The following is a 24,608-nucleotide window of genomic DNA, read 5'->3' on the forward strand; positions in this document are numbered from 1 at the left end:
CTGACAGACCTAACTCTTCCCCACTGGCCCCTACTCCAGACCTAACTCTTCCCCACTGGCCCCTACTCCAGACCTAACTCTTCCTCACTGGCCCCTACTCCAGACCTAACTCTTCCCCACTGGCCCCTACTCCAGACCTAACTCTTCCCCACTGGCTCCTACTCCAGACCTAACTCTTCCCCACTGGCCCCTACTCCAGACCTAATTCTTCCCCACTGGCCCCTACTCCAGACCTAACTCTTCCCCACTGGCCCCTACTCCAGACCTAACTCTTCCCCACTGGCTCCTACTCCAGACCAGTTACTGATAGACCTAACTCTTCCCCACTGGCCCCTACTCCAGACCTAACTCTTCCCCACTGGCCCCTACTCCAGACCTAACTCTTCCCCACTGGCCCCTACTCCAGACCAGTTACTGATAGACCTAACTCTTCCCCACTGGCCCCTACTCCAGACAGATACAGACAGGACTTACTGAGGCTTTCTGTTTGACATCAGTCCCTGGCTCTTCCAGATGACCAGGGGTCACACCATTAACTGGTTTTGACTTGGGGGGGGAGACAGAAGATGGAGGATAGTTCATAATAATAGTCACGTCAGAGAAACCAGGGCTGGGGAAGGCAGTCAATTCAGGAAGTAAACTGAAATCACAATTCAGTGATTTTAAAAATGGCAGATATTTTCAATGAAACAGAAGTAGAAGCTATCAAGTTTTAGATTTTAAATTAAAATCACTTCCCGAATTGAGTGGCTTTATATGAATTGATTACAGCCTTGATAGAAACACATGATAACAAGCACACAATGACAGCTCCTCTCACCTCAATGAATGACACCTCTTCGTCTTTGACCTCAGCTACAGGCTCCGCTAACTGTCGTCTGCTGGCTGACGATCGCTCTTCTGAATCAAAGCCTGACCTATGATTGGCTGCGATTGGTTTCACTGAATTAACCCGCTGTTTCTTATTGGCAGATGTAAGATCCACTGTCTCTAGGAACGATTTTCTATTGGTTGAGCTCTTGTCTATCAGTTGAGACCTCTGGCCTTGATTGGTTGAACTCTGTTCCGTCAGCTTCAACCGCTGGCCTTGACTGGCTGACATGGGCTCATCCGATTCGTCCATGTCCTCAGACATGATGGACTCCAGTTCGTCCATCTCTATCTCTGAAGCCCCACTCCCTTTAGTCTCCTCCTCCATCTCCTTCCTCTTCCTGGATTGGCGCCCCTGCTGGGAAGGGTTGGAGAACCCCTCTGACAGAGCCTCAGTCTGACCTGGAAACAGATGTGCACCTGAGCTGTGTTGGCCCTGGGACCTGCCTGTGGGTGTGTGTGGGGGGTTGGAGGTCTCTGAGTGCTGTGGTACTGTCCTCTTCATCTTCTCCTTCTCTTCTTCCCTCCTGGAGAACTTGGCCTCTGATTGGACAGTAGGGGACTCCTTGCCTTCCCGAGGTCTGAGAGAGAGAAAACATTGGAGTCTGTATATATAATATCACCATTAACTCAAGACTGATAAGCCACTGTGTGGAATTGTATGGATATCTCCAGAGAGCTGCACTTGCCTTTTCTTGCCGACAGGCTGGAAGAAATTAGTGAGGGCAGACTGTTTCTGGGGGGAACATTTCTGCGATACCTGTTGTTTCTGGGAAGAGCGCTTCTGTGGAGACATCGTCTGCACTCCTCCATTGGTCCGAGGGGCTGTGGCCAGGAATCTGGTGATAGCATCACCTTTCCCTCCACCTAATATCATGATAATACAATGTCATTTAGCAGACCCGTGTTTTCAGTTTATATGGCCCACGCCAGAACTTTCCTACTGTAACTCTGACACCCACCCACTCTGTCATTAAAACTATTCTACCTGGATGTTGTAGCTCTCCCTTTTTTCTGTCTGAGCCGCCACCACCAGTGCTGTCTGAGGCACTGAATGATGACATCATAGTCTCTGCCACTGTGCAGGTCCCTGACAGCTCTCGGCCTGAGGGTTTGGATCGGTTAAGATGAGAGGTGGTCCGGCTCTGGTCCCTCTCAGGGGTCTCTCCAACTGCGCTCACCCCAGCCACTTCCACCCTACTCGGGGATAAGAAAACACAGATCAGCCTGATGCACTCAAACAGAACTGTGAGTCAGGTTGTGTGTGTGTGTGTGTCTTACCCACTGACGCCCTGTGACGGCTCTGTGTTTACAGCATAGGCTGTGATGTTCTGAGACACCGCTGGCATTATAGTCTCGTCCACTGGTGCATTCTGGGATAGCGTGGCGCCAGGGATGGTGGGTTTCTTTCTCATGGATTCTGACCATGGGAGAAACACATTAACAACGATACAAGTGTTGACTCCACAAGTCCATATCATTATAAAATCAGGAACTTAAAATAAACTGAGACTATGATTCACTGTATGAGAGCCCCACCCACCTGAGTCAGCCATTCGATTGGAAGGATTGCAGTACTTGTCACAGCTGACATAGATGGCAGCCAATCCGATCTCAGACTCTGTGATGAATCGAAGACCTTTCCTGGAGAGCGTGAGAGATGGTAAATATAGACTGTGCTGACACAACCAGTTAGTCTCATTTCAGAGCTGCAGAGAAGAAGTGTAACACCACCAAACTGCACTCTGTCTTTATGATACTGCAATGTGTGTACCTCTGTAGAATCCTCCCCACAGAGTCTGCCCACTTCTTAGTGGAGTGGGGCAGTAGTGCTTGGGAGTTTCCCGTTGCCATGCCGATCACACAGCTCAATGGTGATTCCAGGAGTGACACAGGGACAGACCCCTCCTCCAAGAGCTGGCTCCTCCCACCTCCACAACTCACTGCCAAACTCAGACGCTTTTGCTGGAGAGAAGTGAGTGAGAGCGATTTATTATTATGATTACTATTCCAAAATAGTAGCGGTACGGGTAGTAGGGGTGACGGTAATGATAGTAGTTTAATGATGGCAGGGACAGTGGTGGTGGTAGAAGTAATGATGATGGTAGTTGTGATGTAACGGTGATGATGACAGTTATAAGTTAGTTATAGTAGGTAGTCGGGAGAGATATTAGAGGTAGAAGTGCTACTAGTGGTAATGGTAGTAGTAGGGATATTAGAGGTAGAAGTGCTACTAGTGGTAATGGTAGTAGTAGAGATATTAGAGGTAGAAATGCTACTAGTGGTAATGGTAGTAGTAGTAGGGATATTCAAGGTAGAAGCGCTACTAGTGGTAATGGTAGTAGTAGAGAAAGGTAGAAGTGCTACTAGTGGTAATGGTAGTAGTAGGGATATTAGAGGTAGAAGTGCTACTAGTGGTAACGGTAGTAGTAGGGATATTAGAGGTAGAAGTGCTACTAGTGGTAACGGTAGTAGTAGGGATATTAAAGGTAGAAGTGTTACTAGTGGTAATGGTAGTAGTAGTAGGGATATTAGAGGTAGAAATGCTACTAGTGGTAGTAGTAGTAGAGATATTAGAGGTAGAAGTGCTACTAGTGGTAATGGTAGTAGTAGTAGAGATATTAGAGGTAGAAGTGCTACTAGTGGTAATGGTAGTAGTAGAGAAAAAGGTAGAAGTGCTACTAGTGGTAATGGTAGTAGTAGGGATAGTTGTAGTATTAGTGTTAATAATAGTGGTGGTGGCATTCATTTTAGTAGTAATAATAGTAGCATGTTCATTTTGGCCTCCTGAGTGGCGCAGCATTCTAAGGCCCATCATCTCAGTGAAAGAGGCATCACTACTGTCCCTGGTTCGAATCCAGCCTGTATCACATCCGGCCTGATTGGGAGTCCCATAGGGCGGCGCACAATTGTCCCAGCATCGTCCGGGTTTATATTTATAATATTTTTTGATTTCTACTATTGACCTACTATTTTATTAATGTTATTTCTATTATTTATTTGTATTATTTACTACCATTTTATATTATTCTTCATTATTTTATTATAATATACACCAAGTATACCAAACATTAGGAACACCTTCCTACTATTGAGTTGCACCCCCCTTTTGTCCTCAAAACAGCCTCAATTCGTCAGGGCATGGATTCTACAAGGTGTCGAAAGCGTTCGACTGGGATGCTGGCCCATGTTGACTCCAATGCTTCCCACAGTTGTGTCAAGTTGGCTAGATGTCGTTTGGGTTGTGGACCATTCTTGATACACAGGAAACTGTTGAGCATGAAAAACCTAGCAGCGCTGCAGTTCTTCACACTAAAAACCGGTGCACCTGACCCCATTCAAAGTCACTTATCTTTTGTCTTGCCCAAGCACACTCTGAATGGCACACATACAAAATCCATGTCTCAATTATCTCAAGGCATAAAAATCCTTTAACCTGTCTCCTCCCCTTCATCTACACTGATTGAAGTGGAATTAACAGGTGACATTAATAAGGGATCATAGCTTTCACCTGGATGCAGAGACACAGACAGAGAGCGAGATACAGAGACACACAGAGATAGAGACACAAAGAGAAAGAGACAGAGCGGGAGGAGGAGCGGGTGGGAAGAGGGAGGGAGCGACAGAACGGTAGGGGGAGAGCGACAGAACGGTAGGGGAGAGCGACAGAACGGTAGGGGAGAGCGACAGAACGGTAGGGGGAGAGCGACAGAACGGTAGGGGGAGAGCGACAGAACGGTAGGGGAGAGCGACAGAACGGGAGGGGAGGGCGACAGAACGGGAGGGGAGGGCGACAGAACGGGAGGGGGAGAGCGACAGAACGGGAGGGCGACAGAACGGGAGAGGAGGGCGACAGAACGGGAGAGGAGGGCGACAGAACGGGAGGGCGACAGAACGGGAGGGCGACAGAACGGGAGGGCGACAGAACGGGAGGGGAGGGCAACAGAACGGGAGGGGAGGGCAACAGAACGGGAGGGCAACAGAACGGGAGGGGAGGGCGACAGAACGGGAGGGCGACAGAACGGGAGGGCGACAGAACGGGAGAGGAGGGCGACAGAACGGGAGAGGAGGGCGACAGAACGGGAGAGGAGGGCGACAGAACGGGAGAGGAGGGCGACAGAACGGGAGGGGAGGGCGACAGAACGGGAGGGCGACAGAACGGGAGGGCGACAGAACGGGAGGGCGACAGAACGGGAGGGCGACAGAACGGGAGGGCGACAGAACGGGAGGGCGACAGAACGGGAGAGGGACAGAAAGGGAGGGGAGGGCAACAGAACGGGAGAGGAGGGCAACAGAACGGGAGGGCAACAGAACGGGAGGGCAACAGAACGGGAGGGGAGGGCGACAGAACGGGAGGGCGACAGAACGGGAGGGCGACAGAACGGGAGGGCGACAGAACGGGAGGGCGACAGAACGGGAGGGCGACAGAACGGGAGGGCGACAGAACGGGAGGGGAGGGCGACAGAACGGGAGGGGAGGGCGACAGAACGGGAGGGGAGGGCGACAGAACGGGAGGGGAGGGCGACAGAACGGGAGGGCGACAGAACGGGAGGGCGACAGAACGGGAGGGCGACAGAACGGGAGGGCGACAGAACGGGAGGGCGACAGAACGGGAGAGGGACAGAAAGGGAGGGGAGGGCAACAGAACGGGAGAGGAGGGCAACAGAACGGGAGGGCAACAGAACGGGAGGGCAACAGAACGGGAGGGCAACAGAACGGGAGGGGAGGGCGACAGAACGGGAGAGCGACAGAACGGGAGAGGAGGGCGACAGAACGGGAGAGGAGGGCGACAGAACGGGAGGGCAACAGAACGGGAGGGCAACAGAACGGGAGAGGAGGGCGACAGAACGGGAGGGGAGGGCGACAGAACGGGAGGGGAGGGCGACAGAACGGGAGAGGAGGGCGACAGAACGGGAGGGGAGGGCGACAGAACGGGAGAGGAGGGCGACAGAACGGGAGGGCGACAGAACGGGAGGGCGACAGAACGGGAGAGGAGGACGACAGAACGGGAGAGGAGGGCGACAGAACGGGAGGGAGACAGAACGGGAGGGGAGGGCGACAGAACGGGAGGGGAGGGCGACAGAACGGGAGGGGAGGGCGACAGAACGGGAGAGGAGGGCGACAGAACGGGAGAGGGACAGAATGGGAGGGGAGGGCAACAGAACGGGAGAGGAGGGCAACAGAACGGGAGAGGAGGGCAACAGAACGGGAGAGGAGGGCAACAGAACGGGAGAGGAGGGCAACAGAACGGGAGAGGAGGGCAACAGAACGGGAGAGGAGGGAGACAGAACGGGAGAGGGACAGAATGGGAGGGGAGGGCGACAGAACGGGAGAGGAGGGCGACAGAATGGTAGAGGGACAGAATGGGAGGGGAGGGCGACAGAACGGGAGAGGAGGGCGACAGAACGGGAGAGGAGGGCAACAGAACGGGAGAGGAGGGAAACAGAACGGGAGAGAAGGGCGACAGAACGGGAGAGGAGGGAAACAGAACGGAGAGGGACAGAATGGGAGGGGAGGGCGACGGGAGGGGAGGGCGACAGAACGGGAGAGGGACAGAACGGGAGGGGAGGGCGACGGGAGGGGAGGGCGACAGAACGGGAGAGGGACAGAACGGGAGGGGAGGGCAACAGAACGGGAGAGGGACAGAATGGGAGGGGAGGGCAACAGAACGGGAGAGGAGGGCGACAGAACGGGAGGGGGGGCGACAGAACGGGAGAGGAGGGCGACAGAACGGGAGGGGAGGGCGACAGAACGGGAGAGGAGAGCGACAGAACGGGGAGGAGGGCGACAGAACGGGAGAGCGACAGAACGGGAGAGGAGGGCGACGGGGAGGGGAGGGCGACAGAACGGGAGAGGGACAGAACGGGAGGGGAGGGCAACAGAACGGGAGAGGGACAGAATGGGAGGGGAGGGCAACAGAACGGGAGAGGAGGGCGACAGAAGGGCAACAGGAGAGGAGGGCGACAGAACGGGAGGGGAGGGCGACAGAACGGGAGGGGAGGGCGACAGAACGGGAGAGGAGGGCGACAGAACGGGAGAGCGACAGAACGGGAGAGGAGAGCGACAGAACGGGGGAGGAGAGCGACAGAACGGGAGAGGAGGGCGACAGAACGGGAGAGCGACAGAACGGGAGAGCGACAGAACGGGAGAGCGACAGAACGGGAGAGCGACAGAACGGGAGAGCGACAGAACGGGAGAGCGACAGAACGGGAGAGCGACAGAACGGGAGAGCGACAGAACGGGAGAGCGACAGAACGGGAGAGGAGGGCGACAGAACGGGAGAGGAGGGCGACAGAACGGGAGAGGAGGGCGACAGAACGGGAGAGGAGGGAAACAGAACGGGAGAGGAGGGAAACAGAACGGGAGGGAAACAGAACGGGAGGGCAACAGAACGGGAGGGGAGGGCGACAGAACGGGAGAGGAGGGCGACAGAACGGGAGAGGAGGGAAACAGAACGGGAGAGGAGGGAAACAGAACGGGAGGGAAACAGAACGGGAGGGCAACAGAACGGGGGGGAGGGCGACAGAACGGGAGAGGAGGGCGACAGAACGGGAGAGGAGGGACAGAATGGGAGGGGAGGGCAACAGAACGGGAGGGGAGGGCAACAGAACGGGAGAGGAGGGCAACAGAACGGGAGAGGAGGGCAACAGAACGGGAGAGGAGGGAGACAGAACGGGAGAGGGACAGAACGGGAGAGGAGGGCGACAGAACGGGAGAGGAGGGCGACAGAACGGGAGAGGGACAGAACAGGAGAGGAGGGCAACAGAACGGGAGAGGAGGGCAACAGAACGGGAGAGGAGGGCAACAGAACGGGAGAGGAGGGCAACAGAACGGGAGAGGAGGGCAACAGAACGGGAGAGGAGGGAAACAGAACGGGAGAGGAGGGCAACAGAACAGGGAGAGAAGGGCGACAACGGGAGAGGAGGGAAACAGAACGGGAGAGGGACAGAATGGGAGAGGAGGGCAACAGAACGGGAGAGGAGGGCAACAGAACGGGAGGGGAGGGCGACAGAACGGGAGAGGGACAGAATGGGAGGGGAGGGCGACAGAACGGGAGAGGGACAGAACGGGAGAGGAGGGCAACAGAACGGGAGAGGAGGGCGACAGAACGGGAGGGGAGGGCGACAGAACGGGAGGGCAACAGAACGGGAGGGCAACAGAACGGGAGGGCAACAGAACGGGAGGGCAACAGAACGGGAGGGCAACAGAACGGGAGGGCAACAGAACGGGAGGGCAACAGAACGGGAGTGGAGGGCGACAGAACGGGGAGAGGGACAGAATGGGAGGGGGAGAGCGACAGAACGGGAGGGCAACAGAACGGGAGGGCAACAGAACGGGAGGGCGACAGAACGGGAGAGGGACAGAATGGGAGGGGAGAGCGACAGAACGGGAGGGGAGGGCGACAGAACGGGAGAGGAGGGCGACAGAACGGGAGGGGGAGAGCGACAGAACGGGAGGGCGACAGAACGGGAGAGGAGGTCGACAGAACGGGAGAGGAGGGCGACAGAACGGGTGGGGAGGGCGACAGAACGGGAGGGCGACAGAACGGGAGGGCGACAGAACGGGAGGGCGACAGAACGGGAGAGGGACAGAAAGGGAGGGGAGGGCAACAGAACGGGAGGGGAGGGCAACAGAACGGGAGGGCAACAGAACGGGAGGGGAGGGCGACAGAACGGGAGGGCGACAGAACGGGAGGGCGACAGAACGGGAGAGGAGGGCGACAGAACGGGAGTGCGACAGAACGGGAGGGCGACAGAACGGGAGGGCGACAGAACGGGAGGGCGACAGAACGGGAGGGCGACAGAACGGGAGGGCGACAGAACGGGAGAGGGACAGAAAGGGAGGGGTGGGCAACATAACGGAGGGCAACAGAACGGGAGGGCAACAGAACGGGAGGGGAGGGCGACAGAACGGGAGGGCGACAGAACGGGAGAGGAGGGCGACAGAACGGGAGGGAGGGCGACAGAACGGGAGGGGAGGGCGACAGAACGGGAGGGGAGGGCGACAGAACGGGAGGGCGACAGAATGGGGGAGGGCGACAGAACGGGAGGGCGACAGAACGGGAGGGCGACAGAACGGGAGGGCGACAGAACGGGAGGGCGACAGAACGGGAGGGCGACAGAACGGGAGGGCGACAGAACGGGAGGGCGACAGAACGGGAGGGCGACAGAACGGGAGGGCGACAGAACGGGAGAGGGACAGAAAGGGAGGGGAGGGCAACAGAACGGGAGAGGAGGGCAACAGAACGGGAGGGCAACAGAACGGGAGGGCAACAGAACGGGAGGGCAACAGAACGGGAGGGCAACAGAACGGGAGGGCAACAGAACGGGAGGGGAGGGCGACAGAACGGGGGGGGAGGGCGACAGAACGGGAGGGCGACAGAACGGGAGGGCGACAGAACGGGAGAGGAGGGCGACAGAACGGGAGAGGAGGGCGACAGAACGGGAGAGGAGGACAACAGAACGGGAGAGGAGGGCGACAGAACGGGAGGGGGGGGCGACAGAACGGGAGAGGAGGGCGACAGAACGGGAGGGGGAGGGGAGGGCGACAGAACGGGAGGGAGGGCGACAGAACGGGAGAGGAGGGCGACAGAACGGGAGAGGGACAGAACGGGAGAGGAGGGCGACGGGAGGAGGGCGACAGAACGGGAGGGGAGGGCAACAGAACGGGAGAGGAGGGCGACAGAACGGGGGGGGCGACAGAACGGGAGAGGAGGGCGACAGAACGGGAGGGGAGGGGAGGGGACAGAACGGGAGGGAGGGCGACAGAACGGGAGAGGAGGGCGACAGAACGGGAGAGGGACAGAACGGGAGAGGAGGGCGACAGAACGGGAGAGGGACAGAACGGGAGAGGAGGGCGACAGAACGGGAGAGGAGGACAACAGAACGGGAGAGGAGGGAAACAGAACGGGAGAGAAGGGCGACAGAACGGGAGAGGAGGGAAACAGAACGGGAGAGAAGGGCGACAGAACGGGGAGAGGAGGGAAACAGAACGGGAGAGAAGGGCGACAGAACGGGAGAGGAGGGAAACAGAACGGGAGAGGGACAGAATGGGAGGGAGGGCGACGGGAGGGGAGGGCGACGGGAGGGGAGAGGGACAGAATGGGAGGGGAGGGCAACAGAACGGGAGAGGAGGGCGACAGAACGGGAGGGGGGGCGACAGAACGGGAGAGGAGGGCGACAGAACGGGAGGGGAGGGCGACAGAACGGGGAGAGGAGGGCGACAGAACGGGAGAGCGACAGAACGGGAGAGGAGAGCGACAGAACGGGAGAGCGACAGAACGGGAGAGGAGGGCGACGGGAGGGGAGGGCGACAGAACGGGAGGGGAGGGGAGGGCGACAGAACGGGAGAGGGACAGAATGGGAGGGGAGGGCAACAGAACGGGAGAGGAGGGCGACAGAACGGGAGAGGAGGGCGACAGAACGGGAGAGGAGGGCGACAGAACGGGAGAGCGACAGAACGGGAGAGGACAGAACGGGGAGAGGAACGGGAGGGGAGGGCGACAGAACGGGAGAGAGGGACAGAACGGGAGGGGAGGGCGACAGAACGGGAGAGGGACAGAATGGGAGGGGAGGGCAACAGAACGGGAGAGGAGGGGACAGAACGGGAGAGGAGGGCGACAGAACGGGAGAGGAGGGCGACAGAACGGGAGAGGAGGGCGACAGAACGGGAGGGAGGGCAACAGAACGGGAGAGGAAGACAGAACGGGAGAGCGACAGAACGGGAGAGGAGAGCGACAGAACGGGAGAGGAGGGCGACAGAACGGGAGAGCGACAGAACGGGAGAGGAGAGCGACAGAACGGGAGAGGAGGGCGACAGAACGGGAGAGCGACAGAACGGGAGAGGAGAGCGACAGAACGGGAGAGGAGGGCGACAGAACGGGCGACGAGGGCGACAGAACGGGAGGGCGACAGAACGGGAGGGCGACAGAACGGGAGGGCGACAGAACGGGAGGGCGACAGAGAGGAGGGCGACAGAACGGGAGGGCGACAGAACGGGAGGGCGACAGAACGGGAGGGCGACAGAACGGGAGAGGGACAGAAAGGGAGGGGAGGGCAACAGAACGGGAGAGGAGGGCAACAGAACGGGAGGGCAACAGAACGGGAGGGCAACAGAACGGGAGGGGAGGGCAACAGAACGGGAGGGGAGGGCGACAGAACGGGAGGGCGACAGAACGGGAGGGCGACAGAACGGGAGAGCGACAGAACGGGAGAGCGACAGAACGGGAGAGGAGGGCGACAGAACGGGAGGAGGAGGGCGACAGAACGGGAGAGGAGGGCGACAGAACGGGAGAGGAGGGCGACAGAACGGGAGGGCAACAGAACGGGAGAGGAGGGCGACAGAACGGGGAGGGGAGGGCGACAGAACGGGAGGGGAGGGCGACAGAACGGGAGAGAGGAGGGCGACAGAACGGGAGGGGAGGGCGACAGAACGGGAGAGGAGGGCGACAGAACGGGAGAGGAGGGCGACAGAACGGGAGGGCGACAGAACGGGAGAGGAGGGCGACAGAACGGGAGAGGAGGACGACAGAACGGGGGAGAGGAGGGCGACAGAACGGGAGAGGGACAGAATGGGAGGGGAGGGCGACAGAACGGGAGAGGAGGGAAACAGAACGGGAGAGGAGGAAAACAGAACGGGAGAGGAGGGAAACAGAACGGGAGAGGAGGGAAACAGAACGGGAGAGGAGGACAACAGAACGGGAGAGGAGGGAAACAGAACGGGAGAGGAGGGAGACAGAACGGGAGTGGAGGGCGACAGAACGGGAGGGGAGGGCGACAGAACGGGAGGGGGACAGAACGGGAGGGAGGGCGACAGAACGGGGGGGAGGGCGACAGAACGGGAGGGAGGGCGACAGAACGGGGAGAGGAGGGCGACAGAACGGGAGAGGGACAGAATGGGAGGGGAGGGCAACAGAACGGGAGAGGAGGGCAACAGAACGGGAGAGGAGGGCAACAGAACGGGAGAGGAGGGAGACAGAACGGGAGAGGGACAGAATGGGAGGGGAGGGCAACAGAACGGGGAGAGGAGGGCGACAGAACGGGAGAGGGACAGAATGGGAGGGGAGGGCGACAGAACGGGAGAGGAGGGCGACAGAACGGGAGAGGGACAGAATGGGAGGGGAGGGCGACAGAACGGGAGAGGAGGGCGACAGAACGGGAGAGGGACAGAACGGGAGAGGAGGGCGACAGAACGGGAGAGGAGGGCAACAGAACGGGAGAGGAGGGAAACAGAACGGGAGAGAAGGGCGACAGAACGGGAGAGAAGGGCGACAGAACGGGAGAGGAGGGAAACAGAACGGGGAGAGAAGGGCGACAGAACGGGAGAGGAGGGAAACAGAACGGGAGAGGGACAGAATGGGAGGGGGGCGACGGGAGGGGAGGGCGACAGAACGGGAGGAGGGCAACAGAACGGGAGAGGAGGGCGACAGAACGGGAGGGGGGCGACAGAACGGGAGAGGAGGGCGACAGAACGGGAGGGGGAGGGGAGGGCGACAGAACAGGAGGGGAGGGCGACAGAACGGGAGAGGGACAGAACGGGAGAGGAGGGCGACAGAACGGGAGAGGGACAGAACGGGAGAGGAGGGCGACAGAACGGGAGAGGAGGAAACAGAACGGGAGAGGAGGGAAACAGAACGGGAGAGAAGGGAAACAGAACGGGAGAGGAGGGAAACAGAACGGGGAGAGAAGGGCGACAGAACGGGAGAGGAGGGAAACAGAACGGGAGAGAAGGGCGACAGAACGGGAGAGGAGGGAAACAGAACGGAGAGGGACAGAATGGAGGGAGGGCGACGGGAGGAGGGCGACGGGAGGGGAGAGGGACAGAATGGGAGGGGAGGGCAACAGAACGGGAGAGGAGGGCGACAGAACGGGAGGGGGGGCGACAGAACGGGGAGAGGAGGGCGACAGAACGGGGGGGAGGGCGACAGAACGGGAGAGGAGGGCGACAGAACGGGAGAGCGACAGAACGGGAGAGGAGAGCGACAGAACGGGAGAGCGACAGAACGGGAGGGAGACGGGAGGGGAGGGCGACAGAACGGGAGAGGGACAGAACGGGAGGGGAGGGCGACAGAACGGGAGAGGGACAGAATGGGAGGGGAGGGCAACAGAACGGGAGAGGAGGGCAACAGAACGGGAGAGGAGGGCGACAGAACGGGAGAGGAGGGGACAGAACGGGAGAGCGACAGAACGGGAGAGGACAGAACGGGAGAAGGGGACGGGAGGGGAGGGCGACAGAACGGGAGAGGGACAGAACGGGAGGGGAGGGCGACAGAACGGGAGAGGGACAGAATGGGAGGGGAGGGCAACAGAACGGGAGAGGAGGGCGACAGAACGGGAGGGAGGGCGACAGAACGGGAGAGGAGGGCGACAGAACGGGAGAGGAGGGACAGAACGGGAGGGGAGGGCGACAGAACGGGAGAGGAGGGAGAACGGGAGGAGCGACAGAACGGGAGAGGAGAGCGACAGAACGGGAGAGGAGGGCGACAGAACGGGAGAGCGACAGAACGGGAGAGGAGAGCGACAGAACGGGAGAGGAGGGCGACAGAACGGGAGAGCGACAGAACGGGAGAGGAGAGCGACAGAACGGGAGAGGAGGGCGACAGAACGGGGAGAGGGCGACAGAACGGGAGGGCGACAGAACGGGAGGGCGACAGAACGGGAGGGCGACAGAACGGGAGGGCGACAGAACGGGAGGGCGACAGAACGGGAGGGCGACAGAACGGGAGGGCGACAGAACGGGAGAGGGACAGAAAGGGAGGGGAGGGCAACAGAACGGGGAGAGGAGGGCAACAGAACGGGAGGGCAACAGAACGGGAGGGCAACAGAACGGGAGGGCAACAGAACGGGAGGGGAGGGCAACAGAACGGGAGGGGAGGGCGACAGAACGGAGGGCGACAGAACGGGAGGGCGACAGAACGGGAGAGCGACAGAACGGGAGAGGAGGGCGACAGAACGGGAGAGGAGGGCGACAGAACGGGAGAGAGGAGGGCGACAGAACGGGAGAGGAGGGCGACAGAACGGGAGGGCAACAGAACGGGAGAGGAGGGCGACAGAACGGGAGGGGGAGGGCGACAGAACGGGAGGGGAGGGCGACAGAACGGGAGAGGAGGGCGACAGAACGGGAGGGGAGGGCGACAGAACGGGAGAGGAGGGCGACAGAACGGGAGAGGAGGGCGACAGAACGGGAGGGCGACAGAACGGGAGAGGAGGGCGACAGAACGGGAGAGGAGGCGACAGAACGGGAGAGGAGGGCGACAGAACGGGAGAGGGACAGAATGGGGGGGAGGGCGACAGAACGGGAGAGGAGGGAAACAGAACGGAGAGGAGGAAAACAGAACGGGAGAGGAGGGAAACAGAACGGGAGAGGAGGGAAACAGAACGGGAGAGGAGGACAACAGAACGGGAGAGGAGGGAAACAGAACGGGAGAGGAGGGAGACAGAACGGGAGTGGAGGGGACAGAACGGGAGGGGAGGGCGACAGAACGGGAGGAGGAGGGCGACAGAACGGGAGGGGAGGGCGACAGAACGGGAGGGGAGGGCGACAGAACGGGAGGGGAGGGCGACAGAACGGGAGGGGAGGGCGACAGAACGGGAGAGGAGGGCGACAGAACGGAGAGGGACAGAATGGGAGGGGAGGGCAACAGAACGGGAGAGGAGGGCAACAGAACGGGAGAGGAGGGCAACAGAACGGGAGAGGAGGGCAACAGAACGGGAGAGGAGGGAGACAGAACGGGAGAGGGACAGAATGGGAGGGGAGGGCGACAGAACGGGAGAGGAGGGCGACAGAACGGGAGAGGGACAGAATGGGAGGGGAGGGCGACAGAACGGGAGAGGAGGGCGACAGAACGGGAGAGGGACAGAATGGGAGGGGAGGGCGACAGAACGGGAGAGGAGGGCGACAGAACGGGAGAGGGACAGAACGGGAGAGGAGGGCGACAGAACGGGAGAGGAGGGCAACAGAACGGGAGAGGAGGGAAACAGAACGGGAGAGAAGGGCGACAGAACGGGAGAGAAGGGCGACAGAACGGGAGAGGAGGGAAACAGAACGGGAGAGAAGGGCGACAGAACGGGAGAGGAGGGAAACAGAACGGGAGAGGGACAGAATGGGAGGGGAGGGCGACGGGAGGGGAGGGCGACAGAACGGGAGGGAGGGCAACAGAACGGGAGAGGAGGGCGACAGAACGGGAGGGGGGCGACAGAACGGGAGAGGAGGGCGACAGAACGGGAGGGGGAGGGGAGGGCGACAGAACAGGAGGGGAGGGCGACAGAACGGGAGAGGAGGGCGACAGAACGGGAGAGGGACAGAACGGGAGAGGAGGGCGACAGAACGGGAGAGGAGGACAACAGAACGGGAGAGGAGGGAAACAGAACGGGAGAGAAGGGCGACAGAACGGGAGAGGAGGGAAACAGAACGGGAGAGAAGGGCGACAGAACGGGAGAGGAGGGAAACAGAACGGGAGAGGGACAGAATGGGAGGGAGGGCGACGGGAGGGGAGGGCGAGGGGAGGGGAGAGGGACAGAATGGGAGGGGAGGGCAACAGAACGGGAGAGGAGGGCGACAGAACGGGAGGGGGGGCGACAGAACGGGAGAGGAGGGCGACAGAACGGGAGGGGAGGGCGACAGAACGGGAGAGGTGGGCGACAGAACGGGAGAGCGACAGAACGGGAGAGGAGAGCGACAGAACGGGAGAGCGACAGAACGGGAGAGGAGGGCGACGGGAGGGGAGGGCGACAGAACGGGAGAGGGACAGAACGGGAGGGGAGGGCAACAGAACGGGAGAGGGACAGAATGGGAGGGGAGGGCAACAGAACGGGAGAGGAGGGCGACAGAACGGGAGAGGAGGGCGACAGAACGGGAGAGGAGGGCGACAGAACGGGAGGGGAGGGCGACAGAACGGGAGGGGAGGGCGACAGAACGGGAGAGCGACAGAACGGGAGAGGAGAGCGACAGAACGGGAGAGGAGGGCGACAGAACGGGAGAGCGACAGAACGGGAGAGGAGAGCGACAGAACGGGAGAGGAGGGCGACAGAACGGGAGAGCGACAGAACGGGAGAGGAGAGCGACAGAACGGGAGAGGAGGGCGACAGAACGGGAGACGAGGGCGACAGAACGGGAGAGCGACAGAACGGGAGAGCGACAGAACGGGAGAGCGACAGAACGGGAGAGCGACAGAACGGGAGGGCGACAGAACGGGAGAGCGACAGAACGGGAGAGGAGGGCGACAGAACGGGAGAGGAGGGCGACAGAACGGGAGAGGAGGGCGACAGAACGGGAGAGGAGGGAGACAGAACGGGAGAGGAGGGCGACAGAACGGGAGAGGAGGGCGACAGAACGGGAGAGGAGGGCGACAGAACGGGAGAGGAGGGCGACAGAACGGGAGAGGAGGGAGACAGAACGGGAGAGGAGGGAAACAGAACGGGAGAGGAGGGAAACAGAACGGGAGAGGAGGGAAACAGAACGGGAGGGCAACAGAACGGGAGGGGAGGGCGACAGAACGGGAGAGGAGGGCGACAGAACGGGAGAGGAGGGACAGAATGGGAGGGGAGGGCAACAGAACGGGAGAGGAGGGCAACAGAACGGGAGAGGAGGGCAACAGAACGGGAGAGGAGGGCAACAGAACGGGAGAGGAGAGGGACAGAACGGGAGAGGAGGGCGACAGAACGGGAGAGGAGGGCGACAGAACGGGAGAGGGACAGAACGGGAGAGGAGAGGGACAGAACGGGAGAGGAGGGCAACAGAACGGGAGAGGAGAGGGACAGAACGGGAGAGGAGGGCGACAGAACGGGAGAGGAGGGCGACAGAACGGGAGAGGGACAGAACGGGGAGAGGAGAGGGACAGAACGGGAGAGGAGGGCAACAGAACGGGAGAGGAGGGCAACAGAACGGGAGAGGAGGGCAACAGAACGGGAGAGGAGGGCAACAGAACGGGAGAGGAGGGCAACAGAACGGGAGAGGAGGGCAACAGAACGGGAGAGGAGGGCAACAGAACGGGAGAGGAGGGCAACAGAACGGGAGAGGAGGGCAACAGAACGGGAGAGGAGGGAAACAGAACGGGAGAGGAGGGAAACAGAACGGGAGAGAAGGGCGACAACGGGAGAGGAGGGAAACAGAACGGGAGAGGGACAGAATGGGAGGGGAGGGCAACAGAACGGGAGAGGAGGGCAACAGAACGGGAGGGGAGGGTGACAGAACGGGAGAGGGACAGAATGGGAGGGGAGGGCAACAGAACGGGAGAGGAGGGCGACAGAACGGGAGAGGGACAGAACGGGAGAGGAGGGCGACAGAACGGGAGAGGGACAGAACGGGAGAGGAGGGCAACAGAACGGGAGAGGAGGGCGACAGAACGGGAGGGGAGGGCGACAGAACGGAGGGCAACAGAACGGGAGGGCAACAGAACGGGAGGGCAACAGAACGGGAGGGCAACAGAACGGTAGGGCAACAGAACGGGAGGGCAACAGAACGGGAGGGCAACAGAACGGGAGTGGAGGGCGACAGAACGGGAGAGGGACAGAATGGGAGGGGAGGACGACAGAACGGGAGAGGGACAGAACGGGAGAGGAGGGCGACAGAACGGGAGAGGGACAGAACGGGAGAGGAGGGCAACAGAACGGGAGAGGAGGGCGACAGAACGGGAGGGGAGGGCGACAGAACGGGAGGGCAACAGAACGGGAGGGCAACAGAACGGGAGGGCAACAGAACGGTAGGGCAACAGAACGGGAGGGCAACAGAACGGGAGTGGAGGGCGACAGAACGGGAGAGGGACAGAATGGGAGGGGAGGACGACAGAACGGGAGAGGAGGGCGACAGAACGGGAGAGGGACAGAATGGGAGGGGAGGGCGACAGAACGGGAGAGGGACAGAATGGGAGGGGAGGGCGACAGAACGGGAGAGGAGGGAAACAGAACGGGAGAGGAGGAAAACAGAATGGGAGAGGAGGGAAACAGAGGAGAGGAGGGAAACAGAACGGGAGAGGAGGGAAACAGAACGGGAGAGGAGGGAAACAGAACGGGAGAGGAGGGAAACAGAACGGGAGAGGAGGGAAACAGAACGGGAGAGGAGGGAGACAGAACGGGAGAGGAGGGAGACAGAACGGGAGGGGAGGGCGACAGAACGGGAGGGGAGGGCGACAGAACGGGAGGGGAGGGCGACAGAACGGGAGAGGAGGGCGACAGAACGGGAGAGGGACAGAATGGGAGGGGAGGGCAACAGAACGGGAGAGGAGGGCAACAGAACGGGAGAGGAGGGCAACAGAACGGGAGAGGAGGGCAACAGAACGGGAGAGGAGGGAGACAGAACGGGAGAGGGACAGAATGGGAGGGGAGGGCGACAGAACGGGAGAGGAGGGCGACAGAACGGGAGAGGGACAGAATGGGAGAGGAGGGCGACAGAACGGGAGAGGGACAGAATGGGAGGGAGGGCGACAGAACGGGAGAGGAGGGCGACAGAACGGGAGAGGGACAGAACGGGAGAGGAGGGCGACAGAACGGGAGAGGAGGGCAACAGAACGGGAGAGGAGGGAAACAGAACGGGAGAGAAGGGCGACAGAACGGGAGAGGGGGAAACAGAACGGGAGAGGAGGGAAACAGAACGGGAGAGGGACAGAATGGGAGGGGAGGGCAACAGAACGGGAGAGGAGGGCGACAGAACGGGAGAGGGACAGAATGGGAGGGGAGGGCAACAGAACGGGAGAGGAGGGCGACAGAACGGGAGGGGGGGGCGACAGAACGGGAGAGGAGGGCGACAGAACGGGAGGGGAGGGCGACAGAACGGGAGAGGAGGGCGACAGAACGGGAGAGGGACAGAACGGGAGAGGAGGGCGACAGAACGGGAGAGGAGGGCAACAGAACGGGAGAGGAGGGAAACAGAACGGGAGAGAAGGGCGACAGAACGGGAGAGGAGGGAAACAGAACGGGAGAGAAGGGCGACAGAACGGGAGAGGAGGGAAACAGAACGGGAGAGGGACAGAATGGGAGGGAGGGCGACGGGAGGGGAGGGCGACGGGAGGGGAGAGGGACAGAATGGGAGGGGAGGGCAACAGAATGGGAGGGGAGGGCAACAGAACGGGAGAGGAGGGCGACAGAACGGGAGGGGGGCGACAGAACGGGAGAGGAGGGCGACAGAACGGGAGGGGAGGGCGACAGAACGGGAGAGGAGGGCGACAGAACGGGAGAGCGACAGAACGGGAGAGGAGAGCGACAGAACGGGGGAGGAGGGCGACAGAACGGGAGAGCGACAGAACGGGAGAGGAGGGCGACGGGAGGGGAGGGCGACAGAACGGGAGAGGGACAGAACGGGAGGGGAGGGCAACAGAACGGGAGAGGGACAGAATGGGAGGGGAGGGCAACAGAACGGGAGAGGAGGGCGACAGAACGGGAGAGGAGGGCGACAGAACGGGAGAGGAGGGCGACAGAACGGGAGGGCGACAGAACGGGAGAGGAGGGCGACAGAACGGGAGAGCGACAGAACGGGAGAGGAGAGCGACAGAACGGGGGAGGGAGACAGAACGGGAGAGCGACAGAACGGGAGAGCGACAGAACGGGAGAGCGACAGAACGGGAGGGCGACAGAACGGGAGGGCGACAGAACGGGAGAGGAGGGCGACAGAACGGGAGAGGAGGGCGACAGAACGGGAGAGGAGGGCGACAGAACGGGAGAGGAGGGCGACAGAACGGGAGAGGAGGGCGACAGAACGGGAGAGGAGGGCGACAGAACGGGAGAGGAGGGCGACAGAACGGGAGAGGAGGGCGACAGAACGGGAGAGGAGGGCGACAGAACGGGAGAGGAGGGCGACAGAACGGGAGAGGAGGGAAACAGAACGGGAGAGGAGGGAAACAGAACGGGAGAGGAGGGAAACAGAACGGGAGGGCAACAGAACGGAGGGCAACAGAACGGGAGGGGAATGCGACAGAACGGGAGAGGAGGGCGACAGAACGGGAGAGGGACAGAACGGGAGAGGAGGGCGACAGAACGGGAGAGGAGGGCAACAGAACGGGAGAGGAGGGCAACAGAACGGGAGAGGAGGGCAACAGAACGGGAGAGGAGGGCAACAGAACGGGAGAGGAGGGCAACAGAACGGGAGAGGAGGGAAACAGAACGGGAGAGGAGGGAAACAGAACGGGAGAGAAGGGCGACAACGGGAGAGGAGGGAAACAGAACGGGAGAGGGACAGAACGGGAGAGGAGGGCAACAGAACGGGAGGGGAGGGCGACAGAACGGGAGAGGGACAGAATGGGAGGGGAGGGCAACAGAACGGGAGAGGAGGGCGACAGAACGGGAGAGGGACAGAATGGGAGGGGAGGGCGACAGAACGGGAGAGGGACAGAACGGGAGAGGAGGGCGACAGAACGGGAGAGGGACAGAACGGGAAAGGAGGGCAACAGAACGGGAGAGGAGGGCGACAGAACGGGAGGGGAGGGCGACAGAACGGGAGGGCAACAGAACGGGAGGGGCAACAGAACGGGAGGGCAACAGAACGGGAGGGCAACAGAACGGGAGGGCAACAGAACGGGAGGGCAACAGAACGGGAGGGCAACAGAACGGGAGGGCAACAGAACGGGAGTGGAGGGCGACAGAACGGGAGGGCAACAGAACGGGAGTGGAGGGCGACAGAACGGGAGAGGGACAGAATGGGAGGGGGAGAGCGACAGAACGGGAGGGCAACAGAACGGGAGGGGAGGGCGACAGAACGGGAGGGCGACAGAACGGGAGGGCAACAGAACGGGAGGGCAACAGAACGGGAGTGGAGAGCGACAGAACGGGAGGGCAACAGAACGGGAGGGCGACAGAACGGGAGAGGGACAGAATGGGAGGGGGAGAGCGACAGAACGGGAGGGCAACAGAACGGGAGGGGAGGGCGACAGAACGGGAGGGCGACAGAACGGGAGGGCGACAGAACGGGAGGGCGACAGAACGGGAGGGCGACAGAACGGGAGGGCGACAGAACGGGAGGGGAGGGCGACAGAACGGGAGGGGAGGGCGACAGAACGGGAGGGGAGGGCGACAGAACGGGAGCGGAGGGAAACAGAACGGGAGAGGGACAGAACGGGAGGAAAGAGAGAGCGGGAGAGACAGAGCGGAAGGGGGAGCGACAGAACGGTAGGGGGAGAGCGACAGAACGGTAGGGGGACAGAACGGGAGGGGTAGGGGGACAGAACGGGAGGGGGAGAGGGACAGAACGGGAGGGGGAGAGCGACAGAACGGGAGGGGGAGAGAACGGGAGGGGGAGAGGGACAGAACGGGAAGGGGAGAGGGACAGAACGGGAGGGGGAGAGCGACAGAACGGGAGGGGGAGAGCGACAGAACGGGAGGGGGAGAGCGACAGAACGGGAGGGGGAGAGCGACAGAGCGAGCCAGAAAAAGGGAGTGCTAGGGAAAAAAAGACAGAAAACGAGAGACAGAGATTGTATTGAGAGATAAAATAAACACATCAGATTTTAACAACCATTTCCCCGAATACATAACTGAGTGACCACAAATAACCAACCACCTAACATCATTACCTGATCTCCTAGCTGATGAGAAGAGGCGGCAATAAACAGGTCATAAAGACTAATGGAAGCCCTTAAATTATTTATTCAGACTCTCACATTGGGGAGCCATGTGAGGTGAACGCTGTTCTGTAACGTTGGATTGTATAATGGCTATGCATAGAGAGAAAGAGGCAGGCCAGTACCTGTTTGGAGAGAGAGAGAGAGAGAGAGAGAGAGAGAGAGAGCGAGCGAGCGAGAGGCAGGCCAGTACCTGTTTGGAGAGAGAGAGAGAGCGAGCGAGAGGCAGGCCAGTACCTGTTTGAGAGAGAGAGAGAGAGAGAGCGAGCGAGAGGCAGGCCAGTACCTGTTTGAGAGAGAGAGAGAGCGAGAGGCAGGCCAGTACCTGTTTGGAGAGAGAGAGAGAGAGAGCGAGCGAGAGGCAGGCCAGTACCTGTTTGGGAGAGAGAGAGCGAGCGAGAGGCAGGCCAGTACCTGTTTGAGAGAGAGAGAGCGAGCGAGAGGCAGGCCAGTACCTGTTTGGAGAGAGAGAGAGAGAGAGAGAGCGAGCAAGAGGCAGGCCAGTACCTGTTTGGAGAGAGAGAGAGAGAGAGAGCGAGCGAGAGGCAGGCCAGTACCTGTTGAGAGAGAGAGAGCGAGCGAGAGGCAGGCCAGTACCTGTTTGGGAGAGAGAGAGAGAGCGAGCGAGAGGCAGGCCAGTACCTGTTTGGAGAGAGAGAGAGAGAGAGAGAGAGAGAGAGAGAGAGAGAGGAGAGGCAGGCCAGTACCTGTTTGGAGAGAGAGAGAGAGAGAGCGAGCGAGAGGCAGGCCAGTACCTGTTTGGAGAGAGAGAGAGAGAGAGAGAGAGAGAGCGAGCGAGCGAGAGGCAGGCCAGTACCTGTTTGGAGAGAGAGAGAGAGAGCGAGAGGCAGGCCAGTACCTGTTTGGAGAGAGAGAGAGAGAGAGCGAGCGAGAGGCAGGCCAGTACCTGTTTGGGAGAGAGAGAGCGAGCGAGAGGCAGGCCAGTACCTGTTTGGAGAGAGAGAGAGAGAGAGAGCGAGCGAGAGGCAGGCCAGTACCTGTTTGGAGAGAGAGAGAGAGAGAGAGCGAGCAAGAGGCAGGCCAGTACCTGTTTGAGAGAGAGAGAGAGAGAGAGCGAGCGAGAGGCAGGCCAGTACCTGTTGAGAGAGAGAGAGCGAGCGAGAGGCAGGCCAGTACCTGTTTGGAGAGAGAGAGAGAGAGCGAGCGAGAGGCAGGCCAGTACCTGTTTGAGAGAGAGAGAGAGAGAGAGAGAGAGAGAGAGCGAGCGAGAGGCAGGCCAGTACCTGTTTGGAGAGAGAGAGAGAGAGCGAGCGAGAGGCAGGCCAGTACCTGTTTGGAGAGAGAGAGAGAGAGAGAGAGAGAGAGAGACGAGCGAGAGGCAGGCCAGTACCTGTTTGAGAGAGAGAGAGAGAGAGAGAGAGAGAGAGAGAGCGAGCGAGAGGCAGGCCAGTACCTGTTTGAGAGAGAGAGAGAGAGAGAGAGAGAGAGAGAGAGAGAGAGAGACTCAGGAAAACCTGAGTCTACGCCTTCACTATGGTGAATCACTAAAACAATACAGAAATACACTACGGAAAAAGAAGGAACAGCATGTCAGAAATCAGCTCAATGCAATTGAAGAATCCATAGACTCTAACCACTTCTGGGAAAATTGGAAAACACTAAACAAACAACAACACGAAGAATTATCTATCCAAAATGGAGATGTATGGGTAAACCACTTCTCCAATCTCTTTGGCTCTATAACAAAGAATAAAGAGCAAAAACATATACATGATCAAATACAGATCTTAGAATCAACTATTAAAGACTACCAGAACCCACTGGATTCTCCAATTACCTTGAACGAGTTACAGGACAAAATAAAAACCCTCCAACCCAAAAAAGGCCTGTGGTGTTGATGGTATCCTCAATGAAATGATCAAATATACAGACAACAAATTCCAATTGGCTATACTAAAACTCTTTAACATCATACTTAGCTCTGGCATCTTCCCCAATATTTGGAACCAAGGACTGATCACCCCAATCCACAAAAGTGGAGACAAATTTGACCCCAATAACTACCGTGGAATATGTGTCAACAGTAACCTTGGGAAAATCCTCTGCATTATTATTAACAGCAGACTCGTACATTTCCTCAATGAAAACAATGTACTGAGCAAATGTCAAATTGGCTTTTTACCAAATTACCGTACAACAGACCATGTATTCACCCTGCACACCCTAATTGACAATCAAACAAACCAAAACAAAGGCAAAGTCTTCTCATGCTTTGTTGATTTCAAAAAAGCCTTCGACTCAATCTGGCATGAGGGTCTGCTATACAAACTGATGGAAAGTGGTGTTGGGGGTAAAACATACGACATTATAAAATCCATGTACACAAACAACAAGTGTGCGGTTAAAATTGGCAAAAAACACACACATTTCTTCACACAGGGTCGTGGGGTTAGACAGGGATGCAGCTTAAGCCCCACCCTCTTCAACATATATATCAACGAATTGGCGAGGGCACTAGAAAAGTCTGCAGCACCCGGCCTCCCCTGCTAGAATCCGAAGTCAAATGTCTGCTGTTTGCTGATGATCTGGTGCTTCTGTCACCAACCAAGGAGGGCCTACAGCAGCACCTAGATCTTATGCACAGATTCTGTCAGACCTGGGCCCTGACAGTAAATCTCAGTAAGACCAAAATAATGGTGTTCCCAAAAAAGGTCCAGTCACCAGGACCACAAATACAAATTCCATCTAGACACTGTTGCCCTAGAGCACACAAAAAACTATACATACCTTGGCCTAAACATCAGCACCACAGGTAACTTCCACAAAGCTGTGAACGATCTGAGAGACAAGGCAAGAAGGGCATTCTATGCCATCAAAAGAAACATAAATTTCAACATACCAATTAGGATCTGGCTAAAAATACTTGAATCAGTCATAGAGCCCATTGCCCTTTATGGTTGTGAGGTCTGGGGTCCGCTCACCAACCAAGACTTCACAAAATGGGACAAACACCAAATTGAGACTCTGCACGCAGAATTCTGCAAAAATATCCTCCGTGTACAACGTAGAACACCAAATAATGCATGCAGAGCAGAATTAGGCCGATACCCACTAATTATCAAAATCCAGAAAAGAGCTGTTAAATTCTACAACCACCTAAAAGGAAGCGATTCACAAACCTTCCATAACAAAGCCATCACCTACAGAGAGATGAACCTGGAGAAGAGTCCCT

At 59.2% G+C, this 24,608-nt stretch overlaps 1 protein-coding gene across 2 annotated transcripts in view; it reads right to left on the reverse strand.

The window, feature by feature from the left end:
- nbn (nibrin) overlaps positions 1-24,608 on the reverse strand; it is a 44,749-nt gene that overhangs the window by 4,093 nt on the left and 16,048 nt on the right. For both annotated transcript variants that reach the window (XR_006083061.1, XM_042319291.1), the window contains exons 7-13: positions 2,645-2,835; positions 2,414-2,514; positions 2,152-2,290; positions 1,859-2,067; positions 1,560-1,737; positions 821-1,451; positions 475-546 (exon numbers count right to left, since the gene is read on the reverse strand). Coding sequence is in view for 1 of the 2 variants with exons in the window: in XM_042319291.1 (XP_042175225.1) it covers positions 475-546; positions 821-1,451; positions 1,560-1,737; positions 1,859-2,067; positions 2,152-2,290; positions 2,414-2,514; positions 2,645-2,835 (1,521 nt within the window). In the remaining variant the exon portion in view is untranslated. The remainder of the gene's footprint in view (positions 1-474; positions 547-820; positions 1,452-1,559; positions 1,738-1,858; positions 2,068-2,151; positions 2,291-2,413; positions 2,515-2,644; positions 2,836-24,608) is intronic.

This window comes from Oncorhynchus tshawytscha, unplaced genomic scaffold (assembly GCF_018296145.1).
Source record: "Oncorhynchus tshawytscha isolate Ot180627B unplaced genomic scaffold, Otsh_v2.0 Un_scaffold_17_pilon_pilon, whole genome shotgun sequence".
NCBI classification, from domain to species: Eukaryota; Metazoa; Chordata; class Actinopteri; order Salmoniformes; family Salmonidae; genus Oncorhynchus; species Oncorhynchus tshawytscha.